Here is a 24,370-nt window from a genome sequence, read left to right as displayed (position 1 = left end):
ACCTTTCAAAGATTTAATGCTTGACTTATTCTGATTGATTATGGAGTGCTGTCCACTATGGAGATGTTTGTAAAAGTTTTACGGCCTGGCACCCAGCATTTGAATTACCCTTTTGGTTGTGCGTTCCTACTTCAACTGGATTACTGTATATATATGTATATATATATATATTCAATAAGGATAACAGGTCCAATAGAGTTGCAGCCCATCATATATATATATATATATATATATATATATATATATATATATATATATATATATATATATATATATATATGATGGGCTGCAACTCTATTGGACCTCAACAAAACCAGATGGGACTTATCCTCCAATAGTATGGGCCCAATTATTGCAAAATACACACATAATCGTATTAAGGAGTAAAGATAAAAGGCAATATTTATTTAACTACCATGCCACAGATACTTAAAACCATTTAAAATAAATAAAAAACAGCGCTGCGCTGGGTTCAGGGATCCCTTTAACCCCAAATAACCACTTATAAAGAGGACTCCTCTATGTAGGATTTGGTGGAAATTTGATTATGTCTAGGTGGCTCAACAGCCAGTATTCCAATCAAGCGTTAGTAGGTACACATGTAAATCCAATTGTTCATGTGAGGGAACGAAAGTGCATCCTTATAATTCACATCCGCAAGATATTGCAGAGAAGAAAATCCTGGTTATATAACACTAAATAGCGTGCTGCAGCTTAGTGAAGGTTACTATCTCCCGCGGGTACAATAGTCCCCGTGATGGTTTGCGGTGCAAAGCCAGTATATCAGGTTTAATGTCTTTGCGGGTAACTGGATTTGCCAATGTCTACTGTCCCATCCATATATTTGCAGCCGCCTATTGCTCTCACTGGCCAGCTGAGAGGTTGCGGCTTCGTGATACTGCGATCACTGACAGTCACCGTATTGTGGATCACGAAGCCGCAACCTCTCAGCTGGCCAGTGAGAGCAATAGGCGGCTGCAAATATATGGATGGGACAGTAGACATTGGCAAATCCAGTTACCCGCAAAGACATTAAACCTGATATACTGGCTTTGCACCGCAAACCATCACGGGGACTATTGTACCCGCGGGAGATAGTAACCTTCACTAAGCTGCAGCACGCTATTTAGTGTTATATAACCAGGATTTTCTTCTCTGCAATATCTTGCGGATGTGAATTATAAGGATGCACTTTCGTTCCCTCACATGAACAATTGGATTTACATGTGTACCTACTAACGCTTGATTGGAATACTGGCTGTTGAGCCACCTAGACATAATCAAATTTCCACCAAATCCTACATAGAGGAGTCCTCTTTATAAGTGGTTATTTGGGGTTAAAGGGATCCCTGAACCCAGCGCAGCGCTGTTTTTTATTTATTTTAAATGGTTTTAAGTATCTGTGGCATGGTAGTTAAATAAATATTGCCTTTTATCTTTACTCCTTAATACGATTATGTGTGTATTTTGCAATAATTGGGCCCATACTATTGGAGGATAAGTCCCATCTGGTTTTGTTGAGATTTTGAAAAGTATATGTGGACACCTCCAATTAGGCCATTTCAAATTGGAGAGACACCTTGCGCAATCAATTTAAGTATATAAGACTCTATTGGACCTGTTATCCAGAATGCTCAGGACGTGGGGTTTTCCACATAAGGAGTCCTTCTGTAATTTGGCTCTATTAGAAATCATTTTAACATTAAATAAACCCAATATAATTATTGTGCCTTCAATAAGGATTGATTATATCTTAGTTAGGATCAAGTACAAGGCACGTTTTTAATACTACAGTGAAAATGAAAACTTCTCGTAAAAATGTGAAGTATTTGATTAACATGGCGTCTATGGGAGACAGCCTTCTCTTAATTCAAAGTTTTCTGGATAACAGATTTCTGTATAACAGAACTCATTTCTGTACAAGTCTGTTGAAGGTAAAGTTAGGTTCCCTGCATGTGTTCTCTCTGCTTATACTGAACCCTTGCAGCAGAATCAAGCTATTGCTCTCTAGTTAATAGCTATTCATGTTGAATCAGGGACTCATCAAGTTATTGTCCTATTCTAGGATAGAGGAAGTATTTGGATTGCTTGGTTGTATGTTTGTGAGATTCTGCTAGAGTGTTTGCCAAGTTGTGCCTTTTTTTCCTGCTTGTTGTGGAGCAAGTGTCCTTCCTATACCCTTAGTTTATAAACTGGAAGTTGTCTTCATCCTCCTTTTTCTGTTTGTTGTGAAAAAAGATTCAAGTCCTTCTTTTCTCTACTTCAAGTGGTGGAAACTCTTCATTTCCTTCTTTTTTTTGTTGTTGTTAAGAAATAGTTAATATGGTATAAGCTGTACTTATCCTTTTGTTCCTTTTTTCTTGTTGTTGTGGAGGAAGAGTCCTTCCCATCTTTCTCTTGGTTTATATGGTGGAAGCCCTCCTCATCCTCTTCCATTTCTCTCATTGTTTTGGAGGAAGTGTCCTTCCTATCTTTCCTCTTGTTTATATGGTGGAAGCCCTCCTCATCCTCTTCCTTTTTTCTCATTGTTTTGGAGGAAGTGTCCTTCCTATCTTTCCTCTCGTTTATATGGTGGAAGCAGTCCTCATCCTCTTCCATTTTTCTCATTGTTTTGGAGAAAGAGTCCTTCCTATCTTTCCTCTTGTTTATATGGTGGAAGCCCTCCTCATCCTCTTCCTTTTTTCTCATTGTTTTGGAGGAAGTGTCCTTCCTATCTTTCCTCTCGTTTATATGGTGGAAGCACTCCTCATCCACTTCCATTTCTCTCATTGTTTTGGAGGAAGAGTCCTTCTCATATTTCCACTGTTTTATATGGTGGAAGCCCTCCTCATACTTTTCCATTTCTCTCATTGTTTTGGAGAAAGAGTCCTTCTCATCTTTCCTCTGATTTATATGGTGGAAGCCCTCCTCATCCTCTTCCATTTTTCTCATTGTTTTGAAAGAAGCGTCCTTCTCATCTTTCCTCTGGTTTATATATTGGAAGCCCTCCTCATCCTCTTCAATTTTTCTCATTGTTTTGGAGGAAGAGTCCTTCTCATCTTTCCTCTGGTTTATATGGTGGAAGCTGTCCTCATACTCTTTCTTTTGTTCTCATTGTTGAGGAAGAGTCTTTCCCATCTTTCCTCTTTATTATATGGTGGAAGCTGTCCATCCTCTTTCTTTTTCATTGTTGTGGAGGAAGAGTCTTTGCCATATTTCCTTTGGTTTATATGGTAGAAGCTGTCCTCATCCTCTTCCTTTTTTTCATTGTTAAAGTGGTGGCTAAAAAAATAAGTTAACTGTTAGTATGTTATAGAATGGCCAATTGTAAGCAACTAGTTTTTTTTTAAAATAATTTAATTCCTCCTCTGAGTCTTTCCAGCTTTTAAGTGTGGGGGGGGGGGGGTCACTGACCCCATCTACAAAAGAAATGCTCTGTAAGTCTACACATGCATTGTTATTGTTACTTTTTATTACTCATCTTTCTATTCAGACCCTCTCCTATTGCAGTCTCTTATTTTCACTTTAGACCCTGGCAACCAGATTGCTGAAATTGCAAACTGGAGAGCTTCTGAATAAAAGGCTAAATAACTCAAAAACCACAAATAAAACAATTGCAAATTTTCTCAAAATGTCACACTCTACATCAGTTAATACAACGGTGAACAACCTCTTCCCATCTTTCCTCTGAGTTATATGGTGGAAGGTGTCCTCACCCTCTTCTTTTTTTGGTTGATGTGGACAATGAGTCCTTCCATCTTTTATGTTGTTTATGTAGTGTAAGGTTTTTTGTTGCTCTTCCTTTTTTATAGTTGTTCCCAATGTTTTTCTAGTTTATGTGGTGGAAGTTGTCTTCCTCTTCCATTTTTGGTTTAGACAAGGAAGCTCTTTCATGTTAATTGCCTTATAGGTGCATTCAGTGATGGGGATAATGGGGTTGCCACAGTCACCAATGTAGTTTCATGGCAGGGTTGCACTTTCCTTTTCACTGGTGGTTATGGAAGCCGTCTCACTATTTTCCTTGGTTTCTGTTTGTTGTTGAAAAATATCTTCTACCTTATCTATTTCCCATCTTTTCCTTTGTTATATATTCAAATATAATACACAAAAGCCATGAATACCCTGTAAATTATATCCTTATAAACGGTGAGTTCTGATGTCATCAGTTATAAACGGTGAGTTCTGATGTCATTTCTGTCACATGAATCATCGAAACTTGTGTATTATAATAAATAAAGTACCCCCAGTTGTAAAATATGAGGATATTAGAAGTTACCTCGGAGTTCCATGACCTGTATAAAAACACTCGGCCTTCGGCCTCGTGTTTTTATATGGTCATGAAACTCCTCGGTAACTTATAATATCCTTATATTTTACAATAGGGGGTACTTTATTCACTATATAATGCATTATAGCAATCACCTGTATGTCACCATATAATAGAAATCATTCATTATATTAGAAGATTCCGATACATATACAGGTATTGTATTTGTTATTCAGAATGCTTGGGACCTGGGGTTTCCAGATAACAGATCTTTTCGTAATTTGGATCTTCATACCTTAAGTCTACTAGAAAATCATGTAAACAATAAAATAACCCAATAGGCTGGTCTTGCCTCCAATAAGGACTAATTATATCTTAGTTGGAATCAAGTACAAGTTACTGGTTTTTTTTATTGCATTTTTAAAAATTTAGATTTTATTTAGATAAAATTGAGTCAGTAGAAGACGGCCTTTCTGTAATTCGGATATTTCTGGATAACTGGTTTCCAGATAACGGATACCTGTATATTAAATTAAAACTGTGCGTGTATTGTGGGATATTAAGGTGTATTGTGGGATATTAAGGGGCAGATTTATCATGGGTCGAATAGTAAATTCAAATTCAAATTAAAATTTCCGAGTGTCAAAAATTCACACTTCTGAATTTTAATCCCCCTATTCAAATGTAAATTCAAATGTGAGATTTATCACAACTCAACCATGGAAACAGTCCTAATTCGAATATTCGCCAATTAAAACCTTCCCGAGTTCATTTAAAAGTCGATGGCAGAGGTCGGTTGAACCATTGGAAGATATTAATAGCCTTCCTGACATCCAAGTTTGTTTTTGGGAAAAAAACTCGATTTGTACAAATCGAATACAATTTGAATTTTCGACTCTGAACCATTCGATCGAATATTAGACATTCAAATTTTTTTCTTAAATAACCTCCCAGTCGAATTGTGAATATATTCAAATTACAAAAAAATTCACATGAATTGGAAATTCTACCTTTGATAAATGGGCCTATAAATGACATGGTTTTGTTTGGAGACCAGTAAGAAGCAAGCATAGGTAGGCTAATTAGACCATTGGGTTGTTTTTGTTGCTGCACCACTTTAATACATTCCCCCCACTGTGTGTTAATTCATTAGTGAAAAAAGTCTTCAAAGCAGCGGCTTAATCTGCCTTTAAATGACTGTAATTTCATTATTTTTGGCTACACTGGCCTCTCGCCGCTGCTATTAAATGCGCGCATTTTTCCAGATACAGTTGAGATTTTGGCTGTTTATGATGGGGCAGAATTGGGGAGTGTGTGCGATTCATTGGGATCTTTTCCTCCCTCTAGTTTCCCGACGGTAGCCTCGTCTAGCGAATCATCTCAAGTGGGAAGAGTAATTGTGCCTTGAACCAGTTTATTATGCTTTAGTACATATAAACTGTAAATTAGCGACTCTTTGTGCAATACTTCATTGAGCCATCAGACTTTGACCTCTGCTGTAAACATTTCATTCTTACCAACCTGCCCCTTCTCCCGAGGCACCTATAATAACCCCTTAACTAATGGGCTTGATTATGAGTATTGGATTTGTGCCATCATTCAGCTCATAAGCACACAAATCCAACAGAATTCTCTGCTTAGTTTCTAATTAAACCCCTGTGTTAATGTAACTGGACGTTTTAGGCCCGGAGGGGTTGTCTATGGACTTTTAAAGGTCTGACATGGCTTTTTTTCTCCCTCACTATGACTTAGTTTTATGACCACCACCTCTACATCCCTTTTCTTTTACTGTAACTGTGCACACTAGGAAAGGACTTGTAAAACATGGGGCTTTATATAAGCAAATGTGGTGAGTATCAGAGACCCTTCACTACATATGGAATGTATATGGGCGCTGCAGGTGATCTGTGAGTTACTGGATCATACCTGCCTCTGCAAGAATGGCAGCAGCCTCTCTGAACTTACATTTGGGAAAATTTAAACATGGAAGGAAAAAAAAAGAGGAAAACTAAAGCTTATTATTCTTGATTTAAAAGATTATTGTACTTGAGAAAAAAAAAGATTATTATAACGTCAATAAATAAACAAAGGGGCATTTCCTTATATTGAAACTAAAAGGGCTTTAGACTTTAGGATTGGATCCCTAACTAGTAGCTTGTGAGTAACATGTTGCTCTCCAACCCTTTGGATGTTGCTCTCAGGGTCCTCAAAGCCTCTTATAGGCTGCCAGTCCACATAGGGGCTACCAAATAGCCAATCCCAGCACTTATTTGGCACTCTAATGGACTTTGTTGCTCCCCAAATCTCTTTACATTTGAATGTGGCTCACGGGTAAAAAAGGTTGGGGAGCCCTGATATAAGGAGACATATAAATATGACCAGGTTCCATCTATGGAGACAAAATGTCCCTAATAAAAGCATATATATTAGGGATGCACCGAATCCACTATTTGGAATTCGGCCAAATCCCTGAATCCTTTGTGAAAGATTCGGGCGAATACTGAACCCAATCTGAATCCTAATTTGAATTTGCAAATTAGGGATGGGAAAGGAAAAAGTGGGAACATTTTTTTTGCTTCCGTGTTTTGTGAAAGAAAAGTCGTGATTTCCCTTCAGTACGGCCAGGCACAAGGATTTGGCCAAATCCAAATCTTGCTGAAAAAGGGTGACTCCCAAACCGAATCATGGAGCGAGAGAGAGCGTTCTATTTTTTCTAAATGAAAATATATTGGAAATGTTTTGCAGACGTCCACTTTAATTATATATGAACACATGCCTTGTCATATCATCCATGATCCAGTAACCTGTTATCCAGATTTACGGGAAGGTAACAGTCTCCCATAGTAAATAATTCCGAACTGTTACCCAGCATTCTCGGAACCTGGAGTTTTCTGGATAAGGGGTCTTTCTGTACTTTGAATCTCCATAATTTTATTGTACTCAAAAATAATTTCAGCATTAAGTAAACCCAAAAGGACTGTTTTGCCTCCAATAAGGATTAATTATATCTTAGTTGGGATCAAGTACAAGCTACTGTTTTATTATTACAGAGGAAATAGATGCTTAGAATCACAATTTCTTTCATTAGGAACTTTTTTATTTTGGGGTTTATGTGCCATTTAACCGTTTCACATTAAACTTGGCAAAACAGTCCATCTGCAGCAGTCACTTTTATTTTGAATATTCCAGTTGATGGATTTTATGATTATAATAAACCACATGACACCTGGATTTTGCGCTTATACTGTTTCAAAGAAAATGAAATGCCATTGATTGCGTTTCAGTATTATCTTCATATGTTCCATATCTAGCGACACATTCCGTCCCCCTTAGTAAGGTGCATGGATTCCCGACCATCGCTCTGCAAGTCCTTGTATTAAACTGCATCACGAGCAACAGCAACATCCTGGGCAATTACTCAAACGATCCAGACATCCCCCCAAAACGTTCTGTAGGATTAAGAGGTTAACTCCTAAAACATCAAACAAATTGCCCAATAATAAAAGCAAATAGCACAAAAAAAAAAAAAAGAAATGTAAGGTAACTTCCTAGTGTAATTAATTAGGTGGGCCAGGTGGAAACGAAGAGGTCGGGTCTCCTGTTTGCAAGCTCTATAAAGCTGGGTTACATGACAGCACCACGGCGAGGGAAGAAAGATTTTTTTAATATGTGCTTATCCTGTGTCACAGTTTGAAATTGTCCTGGTTTTTCTCCCTGATGGCAAACTTACATAAAAGTGACCCTTTACTGTATTTTATAGCCAGACAACTTTTTTTTATTTATTTATTTACCAGCGTTTTAATTCGTATCAGGCCTCCATCTTCAGGAGTCACAGGAATGGTAAGAAGCACGACCCTGTCTGTCTCACTCGGCCTCCGTTTCATTTTTTTTTTTGCCACTGATCATCCATAAATTGCTGGAAATGAGTGATTAAGGGAGTGCTGCTTAATGTTAGCAACACATGAAGGTTTTCGGTATGACTTTTTGTGGGTGAGAGGAAATCATGTACAAACAATAAGGAAAGGCCCCCGCTGCGAACCTTACAGGGGAATTTGACTTGCATGCTGGTTTGATCTCTGTGTTCTGTTCCCGTATTTTGGGGGGATATTTCGGCAGCTGCTTTTCTGAGGCAATTGCCCGGAATAAGGGAAGTATTAGGGCTTCATGGATATGTATGTGTCTTTGACCAGCTTCTTACGTTGGGAAGTAAAATCCTAGTGTGGCCTTTTTGAGTTCCTATACTGTAAATGGAACTCAATTTCTTAAATACCCTGGGAGGATTACCCCACACCTAACCCTAATGGACCTTAATAATTAAAGGGGGTTGGCCTAATGGAGAAGGCCGAGAAGTTTTAATTCACAATGTATCTACAGTAGTGGAAATAAGTCTAAAGCAGAGGTCCCTAACTGTTTTTACCCGTGAGCCACATTCGAATGTAAAAAGATTTGGGGAGCAACTCAAGTATGAAAATAGTCACTGGGGATGCTAAATAAGGGCTGTGGTTGGCTATTTGGTAGCTCCTATGTGGACTGCCAGCCTACAGGAGACTCTGGTTTGTATGCAACCAAAAGTTTGCCCCAAATCAGGAATTATAAAATTAGTACCTGCTTTGAGGCCATTTGGAGAAACATCCATGGGGTTGGTGAGGAACATGTTACTCTTGTGTCACTGGTTGGGGATCACTGCTCAAGAACTGAATAAGCCACTTGGATTAGTGGTGAAACATTCTCAAGAAAACCAGAAAGTCTGGTTGCTTTAGATCTATCTCTACTAGATACTATATATCATGACTTGGATGAATGAAAATCTTCATAGTTATTTAATTCAGAAACCAAGGCTGGTTTCACACAGACTGACTTCCTAGATAACAGTCCACAGACCAATAGGTGGTATATTGTACTACTATGCAGGGAAATTGGACTTTGATTGATCCCTGCTGCTGTTCTGGAATTTTGGGATTTGTTGACTTCATAGTCATGTGGGTATCAACATCTTGGCACGTAAACATCTATGAGAGCAAGTAACCGCTCTTTCAGTCCTTATACACCCATGTTAGTGTGTATGGAAGAAAAGGATGGAAGACATAGACCAAAGCAGGACTAGCTGCTAGTGAGTTTTATTGCCACAACATGTTTCTAGCAACACACTCTTTATCAAGTGTGGATGGAAGTAAAACTGAAATACAATTCCTAAGAGAAAGGTCATTTGCATATCCTGAAATATAGTACAATTGAATGATTCTTGGAATACCCAGCAATGACAATAAGCATTCACCCCAAATCTAATCTTAAGATATTTTATTTATCTGAGCGAAAATTCGGCTGCCCTTAGAGTGCGAAGCATCTCTAGCGAAGGGATAGTGTATGTCTCAATCCCCTTGATAAGATTCTTCCTTCACTTTGCACCTGACAATATTTTCCTTTTGGAACATCAAGTTGTGCAATTATATGCGGATCGTGCATGTTTATCTGCTTGCTTGTATGCAGGGCTTTGTGCTAAGATAAGAGTCTGCTTCTCACTGTTCAAAGAATATTCCCTGATTTGCCTTTTTAGCCCCTTTTCATTTGGAACCACTAACTACTTGAGCAGTTGGAGATCTTCGTAGACTTTCATTCAGTTTATCGTACATTAGTTGACAGTGGAGGTTATGTGACCACCTATGGGTGCACACCATCATCTATTATGCCTTTTTTTATAGAGCTGACAATCAAATTGTTCATCATTCACAGGAGACCCTGGCCCAGTCGAGGTCCTCGTTGCATTCACCCAACACACTTGATGAAACACACTGTTTATTCAGAAGTTCATTAACCTGCCCGTATCAGGTCAGATTTGATGCAGTGAGAAAAAGGTTTGGGAAAAAAACTAGAATTGAATTTGGAGAAAGTCTTTTTTTCTCCTCGAATTGAATATCGTCCAGTTTTCATGGGATAAACCATGAGATAACCTTTTCCTCACTGAATCGAATCTGGCCCGATATTTGGGGGAAACATCCCCATTGCTAAGTACATGTTTAGTACCCAGCAGAGACTTGAGAAAAAGGGGTTTTTCTCCTTGATACAGCTTTGGAAGGTATGCATTAACTAAATCCTTTCCACTGCTTGATCTAACCAATCACTGCATAAACAGAGGGGTTGGATGTTTATGCTTTTAAACCATCCATGGCACTGATCTAATGTTGGCTGAAGGTCTAAAAAAGCAGATTGGAGTTGGGAATTGGCAGAGTTCCCCTTACAACTCATTATCCCTCTTCTTGGAGGTAGCTATATCAAAGTCTTTACTTACCCCTCTATGCAGATTCTGTCCAGCTGAGTTCACAGCAGCCATCTTTTTCTCTTCAGTAATCTTTGGAATGAGATCAGCGAAGAGTCGCATGTGCAGTTGAAGCAATTTTCTGTATCGCAACAACTGCGCATGCGTCGAAACTCACAGAAATTGCTGAAGCACCAGTCTCATTCTGAATATTACCGAAGCGACTGAAGATGGCTGCCATGAACGCCGCTGGACAAAATTTGCACTGAGGGGTAAGTAAAGGGTTAGGGGTATTTGCCCGGGGGGGGGGGCAGCTAGGCTATGTAGGGTAGGGGAGTAGGGTTTTTTTTATTAAGGGTTTGTTTCTCCTTTAAGTCTAAGATAGTCTAATTTAAATATTGACCTATAAGGGAAGTATTAGGGCTTCATGGATATGTATGTGACTGTGACCAGCTTCTTACGTTGGGAAATAAAATCCTAGTGTTCCCTTTTTGAGTTCCTATACTGTGAATGGAATTCAATTTCTTAAATACCCTGGGAGGATTACCCCACACCTAACCCTAATGGACCTTTATAATTAAGAGGGGTTGGCCTGATGGAGAAGGCCAAGAAGTTTTAATTCAGAATGTATCTACTGTAGTAGATATACGTCTAAAGCAGAGGTCTCCAACTGTTTTTACCCGTGAGCCACATTCAAATGTAAAAAGAGTTGGGAGCAACTCAAGTATGAAAATAGTCGAAAAAAGAAAACCAATTGCAAATTGTCCCAGAATATCCCCTTTAAATATTTATGCATATATGCTACAAAGTTTTCCATCAGGGGTCTTGATTCCCCCTCCCCCTTATCTCTCTTTTTAATTTGATACTTTTTTTTTTTTTTTTGGCAAATCTTTTGGAATTGTCCATCACACATGTGTTTATCATTGTGCTTGTCAGGAGCTTCTATATGGTTTCCCCGAGACTTTTATAGAACATGTTGAAAGGACGCAGAGCCCCACTGTAGCAATATGCTGAACGCCCCTGCGGCAGGAAAGGGCTTAAACTTTATACATAACATGAACTTGTCAGGCCTTACTTTATTCCACATTTCATACCCACAGGCCACAACAAGTAATAGGTTACTAATAAGAAATGCGGCGCGCTTGCAAGGGAGGGAAAAAAATGGGGGCGGAGGGGGGGGGGCACTTCTCTGTTTATTTGGCATTAAAGCAGATATTTATTTGGCTATAAAGTCATTCATTCAGTCAGAACAGAAAGTTCAGAGCTGGAAGCTCAGTGAAATGTTTACCAGCGCTCAAGTGAATTATTGTACATTATATTACAGGCCACTTACTCATTCCATTAGTACTGCCAGAGACAAACCTTGTTTAATCAGTCACATCAAAGGCAATAGTTTTGTTCCTTTGCATTTTCGACATGAACCGACATTTTTTAGAGTAAGAAATAAGGTCATTTCTTTTCCCCCCAAGATCATTAAACAATCAACCTCACTTAAAAATGTATTAGTTTTTTTTTTCACGTGTTTCCTCCAAAATGGGGTCCAATTCGCTCTCTGATTTGGCTCATATGTGTAATCACCTTATAACTGGATGTTTTGCTACTGATTTGTTCAGATCTCGGAAATCTTTCAAATACATATTGGTGGGATTTTAGCTTTTCCAGAAAGAATTGTATTTGCGCGGAACTTATGTTCCAATGCTCCCCGAGTCATCTCTGTAGTGGTCCCAGGCACTGGCTTAGGCCACCTAGAGGGTCTCCTGAAGCTGCTGGGCCCCAATTCAAATCTCCTGACAGCACACTGCGTAGTTGTACCTTAAAGGAGATGGTATAAATCACTGTGTGGTGCCAAATGATAGGAATCCCCAGTGATCCAGTTAGCCCAGGGACCTTCTCAGCGAACACCACCAGCCCAGGGACCTTCTCAGTGAGCATCTCTAGCCCAGGGACTTTCTCAGTAAACTCCACCAGCCCAGGGACCTTCTCAGTGAACACCACCAGCCCAGTGACCTTCTCAGTAAACTCCACCAGCCCAGGGACCTTCTCAGATAACACCACCAGCCCAGGGACCTTCTCAGATAACACCACCAGCCCAGGGACCTTCTCAGATAACACCACCAGCCCAGGGACCTTCTCGGTAAACTCCACCAGCCCAGAGACCTTCTCAGTAAACTCCACCAGCCCAGGGACCTTCTCAGTAAACTCCACCAGCCCAGGGACCTTCTCAGATAACACCACCAGCCCAGGGACCTTCTTAGATAACCCCACCAGCCCAGGGACCTTCTCAGATAACACCACCAGCCCAGTGACCTTCTCAGATAGCACCACCAGCCCAGGGACCTTCTCAGATAACACCACCAGCCCAGTAACCTTCTCAGATAACACCACCAGCCCAGGGACCTTCTAAGATAACACCACCAGCCCAGGGACCTTCTCATCGAACACCACCAGCCCAGGGACCTTCTCATCGAACACCACCAGCCCAGGGACCTTCTCAGTGAACATCACCAGCCCAGGAACCTTCTCAGTAAACTCCACCAGCCAAGGGACCTTCTCAGTGAACACCACCAGCCCAGGGATCTTCTCAGTAAACACCACCAGCCCAGGGACCTTCTCAGTTCTTCTCTTCTTTAATACTCTTAAAGGGATACTGTCACCGGAAAACATGTTTTTTTCAAAACGCACCAGTTAATAGTACTACTCCAGCAGACTTCTGCACTGAAATCCATTTCTCAAAAGAGCAAACAGATTTTTTTTATATTCAATTTTGAAATCTGACATGGGGCTAGACATTTTGTCAATTTCCCAGCTACCCCTGGTCATGTGACTTGTGCCTGCACTTTAGGAGAGAAATGCTTTCTGGCAGGTTGCTGTTTTTCCTTCTTAATGTAACTGAAGGAGTCTCAATGGGACATGGGTTTTTACTATTGAGTGTTGTTCTTAGATCTACCAGGCAGCTGTTATCTTGTGTTAGGGAGCTGCTATCTGGTTACCTTCCCATTATTCTTTTGTTTGGCTTCTGGAGGGGGGGAGGGAGGGGGGTGATATCACTCCAACTTGCAGTACAGCAGTAAAGAGTGATTGAAGTTTATCAAAGCACAAGTCACATGACTTGGGGCAGCTGGGAAATTGACAAAATGTCTAGCCCCATGTCAGATTTCTGTGTACAGGCTGTAGGGTGTTAGTACAGGTATAGGATCCATTATTCGGAAAGAAGTTATCTTTCTGAATTACAGAAAGATACCTTGAAAGTATCTTGTACTTGAGCCCAACTAAGATATAATAAATCCTTATTGGAAGCAAAATGTAATGTTTACATGATTTTTTAGTAGACTTAAGGGGTTATTTATCAGAATCCGAAATCTACTCCGACCAAATCCGCATGGGTTATTTCCCCTTATTTATCAATACATGTTCCTGAAAATTTCCTGTGCGGGGAAATATTCTAAAAAAAAAAAGAAAAATTAGAATCGTACAAAAACTCAGGTTATTTTTCGCCCGAAAATCACAAAATCTTCGGATTATTGCACGAAACGCAGCGCAGATCAGCATATCTTTGGGACTTCTCCTATTGATATGTATACAACATTTGCAGGTCTGAGATGCCCGATATTTGTATTCTAACTTTTTCCATCCTCTGGGTATAATAAATCCCCCATAAATTGGTTTTTATAGTCATAGTTTTTGGCATTCAGACTTTAATACATAACCCCCTTAAACTATCACTGTCCAAATTACCCCTTATCCGGTAAACCCCAGGTCTCGAGCATTTTGGATAACAGGTCCTGTACCTGCTGGTGTGCCCACAGTATCTAATTACTATCCAGCTTCAGCAATGTTGAGTCACCCCCTTGAATCACCAGGGTTAAAGCAATGTTGGCTTATTGTAACTGGGTTGTAACACTACAGGAGAGCTGTGGGACAAGACGAGGAAGGTTATGGTCAGACAGAAGTCAACAGTGGAGACTTGGGTAAAACTGAAACTGTAAGTGTACAAATGGGGGGAAAATACCGCTTTAAGTGAAATTTGAAGGTGTAAAAAGATTCAGATGTAAGTATATCAGCCCCTAGGAGTTAATAGTTAGGCAAGACTTTAACATTCTAATAATCCTTTATGTTGGTGAGAAGTGAGCCCTGTTCAACCGAATGATCATCTAATCAGCAGCTCAAGCTCCAGAGGCAGGTGATGAACACATATGTTTGCTCTGGCTTGGTTCCTTAGAATAACCATCAACTGGTGTTTCTTTTCATATTGCTATTTATCTGCCGCAGATGATGGAATATGTCTGCCACAGCCCAAATGGACTGTCAAGCCGACCTTACCCTCGCGTTACTAAGAGACCTCTTTTTGTCCCAGGGGAACAATAGGCACAATATTTATTTGAAATGCAGACATTTTTCCCAGGGTTTGTGGACGGGTGGAAGCAAAATGTAAGAAGTCATGTTTGCTTACCTTGCCACAGGTCAGAATGTCTGGCAGTATAGCAAATATCAGCGCCTGCAAGCTCCTCGCCCCGTTTTGCTTGTTTTCTGTCAATATTTTGTTTAGGGAAACCTCCTGTTGCTGTGCAAACATCATCCTGGGATGAACTGAATCCTGTACTATACGGTATGGGATCCGTTATGCAGAAACATGTTTTCCAGAAAGCTCCAAATTACAGGAAGGTCATCTCCCATAGATTCCATTATATAGTGAATAAAGTACCCCCTCTTGTAAAATATAAGGATATTATAAGTTACCGAGGAGTTTCATGACCATATAAAAGTACGAGGCCGAAGTCCGAGTTTTTATACAGGTCAGGAAACTCCGAGGTAACTTCTAATATCCTCATATTTTACAACTGGGGGTACTTTATTTATTATAATACCCAAATGTCGATGAGTCATGTGACTGAAATGACATCAGAACTCACCGTTTATAAGGATATAATTTACAAGATATTCATGGCTTTTGTGTATTATAAGCAAATAATTCACATTTGTAAAAAATAATTTCCTTTTTCTGTGTAATAATAAAACAGTAGCTTGTACTTGATCCCAACTAAGATATAATTAATCCTTAGTGGAAGCAAAACCAGCCTATTGGGTTTATTTCATGTTTACTTGATTTTCTGGTAGACTATAGGTATGAAGACCCAAATTACGGAAAGATCCCTTATCCAGAAAACTCCATGTCCCGAGCATTCTGGATAACAGGTCCCATGCTTGTACAGGGAACATTCAGACACAAATTGTCATGTGTTTTACCAGCAATAAGGCTGCAATTTTATTGCTATTGTTTCTTATCTCTCTATCAGGGCCTCTTCTATTCATCTTTCAGTCTCTGATTCAAACTATTGCCTGGTTGCTAGGGTAAATTGCACCCTGGCAACCAGAGAGCTGCTGGCATTCCAAAAAGTGAAATTATTTAAAAGCCGCAAACAATAAAAAAAATGAAAACAGTTTGCATATTTAATTTATATTTCATAGTAATATACCCCTTTATTTTTAAGGGTACCCGGATAACTCGTGGGTGGGGGGTCATCTTTCCAGTTTAATAGGTTGAGGTTGAATTTATTCACCTTAAAGTTAACTGTTCATATGTTATAGAATCAAAATTCTATGGAGCAGGCACTCCATAAAGACAATCTTCCACCAGGTAGTTGAAGCAAAGTTAAATGGTTTATTGTGTCCACAGCCTTATGCGTTTCGTGTTACAAACACTTAGTCATAGTATGTTATAGAATGAACAACTTTTCATTTGGGCTTCATTTTTTATCGTTTTTGAATTATTTCCCTTCTTCTTCTGACATTTTCCTGCTTTCAAATGGGGTCACTGACCCCATCTAAAAAAAATGCTCTGTAAGGCTTCAATTTATTATTGCTACTTTTTATTGCTCATTTTTCTATTCAGGCCTCTCCTATGCATATTCCAGTCTCTTATTCAAATCAATGCATGGTTGCTAGGGGAATTTGGACCCTAGCAACCAGCTGAAATTGCAATACTGTGAATACAGTTTTAGACAACTAAAGTTGCTTTTTAGCAGATGATTGCAATTCTTTTTATCCCTGGAAGAATTCAACCATATTAAAAAACGATGGACTCGTGCATACGTGCATATCTATTTTAATGACTATGTAGGAAATACCTTATACCTTTTTTTGTATAATAATTTAGGAGCTTATCATTGCTGCCTTGTAGCACTGGGGTCCTAGGGTTGGAATTTAAAGCCTAAGAGGGTGCTTTACATATTAGCTCAAGTAGACAAAAAGGTGGCAGTCCCAACACTTGACGCGTTTCGGGAGTATGCCCTTAATCATAGGCTTTATATATAACCAATTACAGTACAATGTCTAGTTACAGTATTAATTAGTAAATATATTAAATTAGTTTTATCAAATCAGTCATTGCAGACTGAGACTAAGATCCTGTTGTATCCAATGAGGACAATGTGAGCTACAATTTGTAATATGTGTGGCCTGCCCCATAGAAAACAATTAGACATATTTTTGCTTTCTGCAAATTATCAGTTACAATGTTGACTCACGGACCCAGAGCAGAGACACATTTATTAGGGATGTACCAAATCCAGGATTCGGTTCGGGCTTTGGCCTTTTTCATCAGAATTCGGATTCAGCCGGATCCTTGTGCCTGGCGAACCGAATCCTAATTTGAATATGTGAATCAGGGCCGGGTAAGGAAATCACGTGACTTTTTTTTACAAAATACATTTTTTTTTCCACTTTTTCCTTTCCTGCCCCTAATTTACATGCAAATTAGGATTTGGTTAGGTATTTGGCCGAATCTTTCACCGTGATTCAGCCAAATCCCAAATAGTGGATTCAGTGCATCCCTAAAGTGTTCTAGAAATCCAGGTCTGCTATATATTTATTATTAATATATTTTATTTCCTTTATTCTACTTGTTAGGTGAGAAACATTTACACTATTAAAGTGTCAGTGGCCAGACCTGGAGTCTTTTCATTTACAGACATCATGATCAGGTCTGCTGCATTGCCCGAGCCCCACTTTTTGTCGTTCTGTTGGTCCTTCGGTGCCCAGATACAAGGATATAAGTGTTGTTACTCCGTGTGTCTGTGCAGTGAGCAGAATCAGTTGCAGGCAGGTGCCTATAATAAGGCTCTTAACCTTATCAAGGATTTCCGGGGGACATCAATATGCTGGGTCTGAAGGTCGAATGCCTGGATATGTAACTAAAGATACTGCTAACAGTCTAATTTATGGAGGCCCGTCTGTATTCAATTTGTTCATCTTACACACTATTGGACTTTTTTCTTTTCTTTTAATCCAGTCCAACTTCTGATAATATGATCTGGCCCTTTATCCCTGCCTTGTTCTTGCATTGCTATGTCATGAAGTTAAAATTTCTCCTTCAATTACCGGCCCTGACTGAGCCACAGAGATCACCTAAAGGTTGCCTACGTCACATTCCTATCCGTCTCCATTATTTCTGGATTAATTGCAGTTGCCAGATCTCCTAATTATATTGTACCACCAAGAGACCACATATATGTATCTTCTGCATGTATCATTATTCCTCTTTTTATTATCTTATATTGCTATAAATGGTGCTCCGCTTCATCCTTGCAGAAGTCTCCATTGTGCACTTGCTCCCATACTGCATCCATTTTTGTCTTCTTTTATGTGCTTTGTTTGAACTCTTTACATGAAGCCAGCAAAATGGACACCAAGGGGTAAGACAGGGCAAGAAGAAGCAGGAAAGACACTAAAGATTTATCAAGGGCCGAATTAGAAATTAGAATTTTCGAGTTTTTTTTTATGTAAAAGCGTCAAATTTGACTGGGGCATTATTCAGATTCGATTCAGGTTTTTTTATGGTCAAAACTGTCAAATTTGACTGGGGAGTTATTCAAATTTGATTAGAGTTTTTTTAAAAAATTCAAATTCGCTTTTCGAGATTTATCATACACTGGCCCTTGAAGAACTCGAATTTGACTATTCACCACCTAAAACCTGCCGAGTTGCTGTTTAAGTCAATCGGAGACGTCCAGGGATCACATTGGAGTTGTTTGTAGCCTTCCTGACTTTTGAGTTTTTTTCGGAGGAGAAAAACCCATATCAATTTTTAAAAATTCGTATCGAATTCACCCGAATTTAAAAATTTTTATAATAAATTTTGATCGAATTTCGAGTTCATGGGAGTTATAAAAACTCACATGAATTCGACCCTTGATAAATGTGCCTCTTAATTTGCTGATGGCCTGTACAGACATAGGTATTCCTCTGTAGAAAGCACAATAGGAATAAATTAGGGATTCAGTTCCAAATCCTTGTGTTTGACCCAACCAAATCCGAATCCTAATTTGTATATGTAAAATAGTGGCGGGTAGGGAAATCACATAACTTTTCATCACAAAAGAAGAATTTTTTCCACTTTTTCCATTCCTGCCCCTAATTTGCAAATTAGGGGTCGGTTCGGTATTCGGCCAAATAGTGGATTCGGTGCATAGAATGAAAGTGGGTGAATTTTTATGTGGTGAGCCCTAATCCCACACCACGATTCATTTACTCCTATTTGTAAGCATGTTATGGGGGCTCTGAACCAATAAGGGACTTCAAAGAGAAACCCGGTCTGAGAGTACAGTCCCCATTGTGTATATTGTAGGTGAAAATAGTGCAGGTATGGGACCTGTTATCCAGAATACCTGGCACCTAGGATTTCTGGATAATGGATCTTTCTGTAATTTGGATCTTCATACCTTAAGTCTAATAGAAAAACATTTAAACGGTAAATAGACCCAATAGGCTGGTTTTGCTTCCAATAAGGATTAATTATATCTTAGTTTAGATCAAGTACAAGCTACTGTTTTATTATTACACAGAAAAAATCTGGATTTATTAGGAATATGTAAATATAGATACATATACTATGTGTGTCTAGCAATCTCCTTTGAATTAAAATATGACATTCAAAATATTGATCACATCACAAGATCATTGTATTATTATGTATAATGTGTGAACATAGCAATACCCTATCTAGTACCCCTACATAGGGGCTTATTTATCAAAGAGTGAAGTTAGAGATCGCCACAGTCCACTAGAGTGAAATTCCACCACTCTCCATTCATTTCTATGGGATTTATCAATGGGTGAAAGTTCATCCTTTGATCAATACGACCTTTCAAAATCCCATAGAAATGAATGGAGAGTGGCGGAATTTCACTCTAGTTGACTGTGGCGATATCTCACACTTCACTCTTTGATAAATATACCCCAATATTCTGTATACAGAGATGTGTTTTCCTAGCTGAGACCCGTTAGAATCAGAGTAGACTTTGGTGTTCTTTGCAAAAGAGTTGTCATGGTTACTACATACGTGTTGTAAATTACCAAATTACGATAATGGATTTGCTGGCAAGCTTGTAGTGTAATAGGGTAAGGATATCTAATATGTAAATGAAGAGCTAGTAAGTAAAGTAGTGAGAATAAGGGGCAGATTTATCAAAGGTCGAATTTCAAAGTGAAATATACTTTGAAATTCGACCATCGAATGGTTATACTTCAACTTCAAATATCAAAGTCAAAGTTTTTTTTTACCGAATTTGACCGTTTTGCTGTTGAAGTAAAATCGTTCGATCGAATGATTAAATCGTTCGAATCGAACGCTTTCATCGATCGATCGAATGATTTTACTTAGACTACAAAAAACTTAGGACAATGCATTAGAAGGTCCCCATAGGCTAACATAGCACTTCAGCAGGTTTAATTTGGCAAACTATTGAAGTTTTTTTTAAAGAGACAGTACTTCGATTATCGAATATTCAGAGTAAATTCGAAGTCGTAGTATCCTATTCAATGGTCGAAGAATCCAAAAAATTAGTTCGAATTTTTTTACTTTGAAAAATCCCTTGAATTCACTTCGACCCTTGATAAATCTGCCCCTAATGTTAGAAGGCTGTATCTGTTTGTCAGATGAGAAGCATGCAAATACAGGTATGGGATCTGTTATCCAGAATGTTCAGGACTTGGGGTTTTCCAGATAAGGGATTTTTCCATAATAATCTTCATGCCTTACGTCTACTACAAAATAATGTAAACATTAAGGGGCAGATTCACTAAGGGTCGAATTTCGAAGTAAAAAATACTTCGAAATTCGACCCCCGAATTGAAATCCTTCGACTTCGAATATCGAAGTCGAAGGATTTAGCGCTAAACGATTAAATCCTTCGAATCGAACGATTCGAAGGATTTTAATCCAACGATCGAAGGAAAATCCTTCGATCAAAAAAAGTTTAGCAAAGCTATGGGGACCTTCCCCATAGGCTAACATTGACTTCGGTAGGTTTTATCTGCCGAAGTAGGGGGTCGAAGTTGTTTTTTAAAGGGAAAGTACTTAGACTATCGAATGGTCGAATAGTCGAACGATTTTTACTTCGAATCGAATTCGAACGAATTTAACCAATTCGATGGTCGAAGTACCCAAAAAATACTTTGAAATTCAAATTTTTTTCATTCGAATCCTTCACTCGAAGTTAGTGAATCTGCCCCTAAATAAACCTAATATTCTGGTTTTGCCTCCAATAATGATTAATTATATCTTAGTTGGGATCAAGTACAAGCTACTGTTTTATTATTACAGAGAAAAAGGAAATCATTTTTAAAAATTGTATTTGGATAAAGTGGAGCCTATGGGAGATGGCCTTTCCTTAATTTGGAACTTTTTGGATGACGAGTTTCCGGATAACGGATCACATACCTGTATATATCTGATAATAAGTCAGTGTTTACTTATACAGGTATGTGATCCGTTATCTAGAAAACCCGATATCCAGAAATCTCCAAATTGCGGAAAGGTCATCTGCCATAGTCTCTTTTATTCAAATAATCCAAATTTTTAAAATTGATTTCCTTTTTATGTGTAATAATAAAACAGTACCTTGTACTTGATCCCAACTAAAGCTGACCATACACGGAGAGATCCACTCGTTTGGCGATGTCGCCAAACGAGCGGATCTCTCTCCGATATGCCCAAATTGAGGTGGGCAATATTGGGCTGATCCGATCGTGGGCCTAAGGGCCCAACGATCGGATCCTAACGAATGGGAACGGGCGGTCGGATCGCGGGACGGACAGATGCGGCCGCGATCCAACGGGATTTTTAGTCCCATCCGATCGAGATCTGCCCGACTTTCGGCCAGATCTCGATCGGGGAAGCCCCTCGGGGTCCCCAAACACGGACCAATAAGCTGTCAACTCGGTTTGTCGGCAGCTTTTATCGGCCCGTGTATCGCCACCTTTTAATTAATCCTTATTGGAGGCAAAACCAGCCTATTGGGTTAATTTCATGTTTACATGATTTTCTAGTAGACTTAAGGAATGACGATCCAAATAACGGAAAGATCCATTATCCGGAAAACCCCAGGTTCCGAGCATTATGAATAACAGGTCCCATACCTGTACTGTGACTTTATTAGTTGCATTACTACTAATGCCCACATGAGGGCTCTAGAGGCTATGAAGAATTTCACCCCGATAGCTGGAATGCATTAAAAAAAAACAAGAATAGATGACTTTATCTTTACCTGTGCAAAGCTTGATGGGCTTTGGACTTGCGCCAGCTCCTTCTCTCCATTCCCTTGATTGGAATCAGAGATACAATTTGCTAATCCACTTTCTCGGCCACGACTATCAGTAAAGTGATCTATCTTTAAATGGCTGCGCAAAACTGCCTCTGACGTTATCAGGAGAGTTCATTTTTTTTTATGTGCAAATTCTATAATCAATCAGGGCTGTATTTTATTTTTCATCTTTAGTCATAGAAAATGAACTTTATGCCAGGGAACCCACCGTGGTTCTGTGCACTGATCATGCTGTTTGTTTTACCCACAGGGAATCAAGGCTCGCATCTTAGAGACCATAGTCGTGCTCATTCTTCTTGCTCTGCTTATCTTTGGCATCGTATGGGTGGCATCTGCTCTGATTGACAACAGCTCCGCAAGCAAAGAATCATTATACGGTAATGCTGCCTGGTTCTGAGCTGTTTTACATCAGCTACAGGTATGGGACCTGTTATAGGGCAATGATCCATCGTGCGGCACTCGATTTCTCCTCCCTGCCTTCTATAGGAGATAGCCAGGGAGGAGAAATCGTCCTCATATTTTCCAACAAGGGGCACTTTATTTATTATAATACACAAGTTCCACTAAGTCATTTGACAGAAATTACATCACTAAGTTCCGAAAGTCCAAATCACTTAGCACCATATATAAGGATATCTTTCAGTAAATATGTCTTCTAGAGCAGAGGTCTTCTGACTTTCCCCCATAGATACTAAATATCAGCCGTTCAGCACAACAGTTTGAGTAGAGTTCACTCAAGATCTCTGCTTAACTAACATTCTAGCTGGGTTTCTGGGAAGGGAATTAGGCATGCTTCCTAGATCTCATTCTTAATGGCCTTCCAAATAGATCCCAGCTACTGGTCTTGACTTCCTATAAGGGTCCTCAACCTTCCTTACCTATGAGCAACATTCAAATGTAAAAAGAGTTGGGGACAAACATGAACAAAGTTTCTGGGGGTTCCAAATAAGGGCTGTGATTGGCTATTGATAGCCCCTATGTGGACTGGCAGCCTACAGGAGACTCTGTTTGGCCATAAACCTGGTTTTTATACAACCAAAACTTGCCTCCAAACCTGGAATTCAAAAATAAGCACCTGCTTTGAGGCCACTGAGAGCAACATCCAAGGGGTTGGTGAGGAAAATGTTGCCACTGGTTGGGGATCACTGCTTTAGAGGGACCTGCCCCATAGTTTGGGATCCTCTGTTCTAGAGTAAGAGGTGACACTGGCAAGTGCATTGTGATCACAGTACAAAAGAATTTAAGTGCTAGACATTAAACGGTCAGAATCAACTAGGGGCGGTCCTTGGAACCAATGGATACTTGGCAACCAGGTGTTGTAAAACTGCTATTGCCTCCTGAAGTTCCCCAGAAGAAAGACGTGCTACTTAGCAGCCTTTTCTTTGCTCCTCATATTTATCAAAGAGTGAAGTTAGAGATCACCACAGTCCTCTAGAGTGAAATCCCACCACTGTCTTTTGAAAGGTGTATTTATCAAAGGATGAACTTTCACTTTCAACCATTGATAAATACTCTTTTAAAAATCACATAGAAATGAATGGAGAGTGGTGGAATTTCACTCTAGTGGACTGTGGAGATCTCTAACTTCACTCTTTGATAAATATACCCCTTTGACTGACAGGAATATCACCCTCAGGATGGGTTCACCTCCACTAGAAAAATTGATTTCACTAATAATTCAGACTGTGGCTTGAAATAAAGGACAAGCAGCCTAAACATGCCATTCCTATTCTTTTATGGTTATACTCTATGGTGATGTTAAGCCAATAGTCCCAGGGAGAGAGAGAACCACAGGAGAAATGAATGCAAGTGAGAATCCTTTTATACACAAGTTATATAACATTGCTCTTTCTCTTGCAGACCTCTGGGACTGTTACCTGCCGTATCTATATTCCTGCATTTCACTAATGGGATGCCTCCTATTGCTCCGTAAGTAATGTCGACTTCAAACATTAACACCTGAACAGCATTAAGTTTCCTTAATTAGGGAACATTACCCCAAACATAATATTTTGCCTAATAAAGCAATATGTCATTCTAAACTTTCTATTATACAGTCGTTAGCAACTATTAAAGTTCTTAGTAAAGTCATTCCTTTTCTGCACTGCTGGTTCTGAAACAGAGGAGCACAATTCAGCCTTGCATGCTCCCTCGCAGGTCTTAATCCTCTGGCTTCTGCCTCATTGTTTCGGAAGTCAGAAGCAGCAGTGCAGAGAATAGAAAGGGAGAGACAGACACTGCTTTCTAATTCTATATCAATGACGCTTCCTA

General features: G+C 39.4%; 1 protein-coding gene across 3 annotated transcripts in view; it reads left to right on the top strand.

The window, feature by feature from the left end:
- The window catches only part of lmbr1.L (limb development membrane protein 1 L homeolog), a 111,626-nt gene that overhangs the window by 44,565 nt on the left and 42,691 nt on the right, over positions 1–24,370 (top strand). For all 3 annotated transcript variants that reach the window (XM_018267142.2, XM_018267139.2, XM_041565798.1), the window contains exons 6-7: positions 22,350–22,476; positions 23,960–24,028. In XM_018267142.2, the coding sequence (XP_018122631.1) occupies positions 22,350–22,476; positions 23,960–24,028 (196 nt within the window). The remainder of the gene's footprint in view (positions 1–22,349; positions 22,477–23,959; positions 24,029–24,370) is intronic.

Source organism: Xenopus laevis, chromosome 6L (assembly GCF_017654675.1).
Source record: "Xenopus laevis strain J_2021 chromosome 6L, Xenopus_laevis_v10.1, whole genome shotgun sequence".
NCBI classification, from domain to species: Eukaryota; Metazoa; Chordata; class Amphibia; order Anura; family Pipidae; genus Xenopus; species Xenopus laevis.
This window is presented reverse-complemented; position numbering and strand designations above follow the sequence as displayed.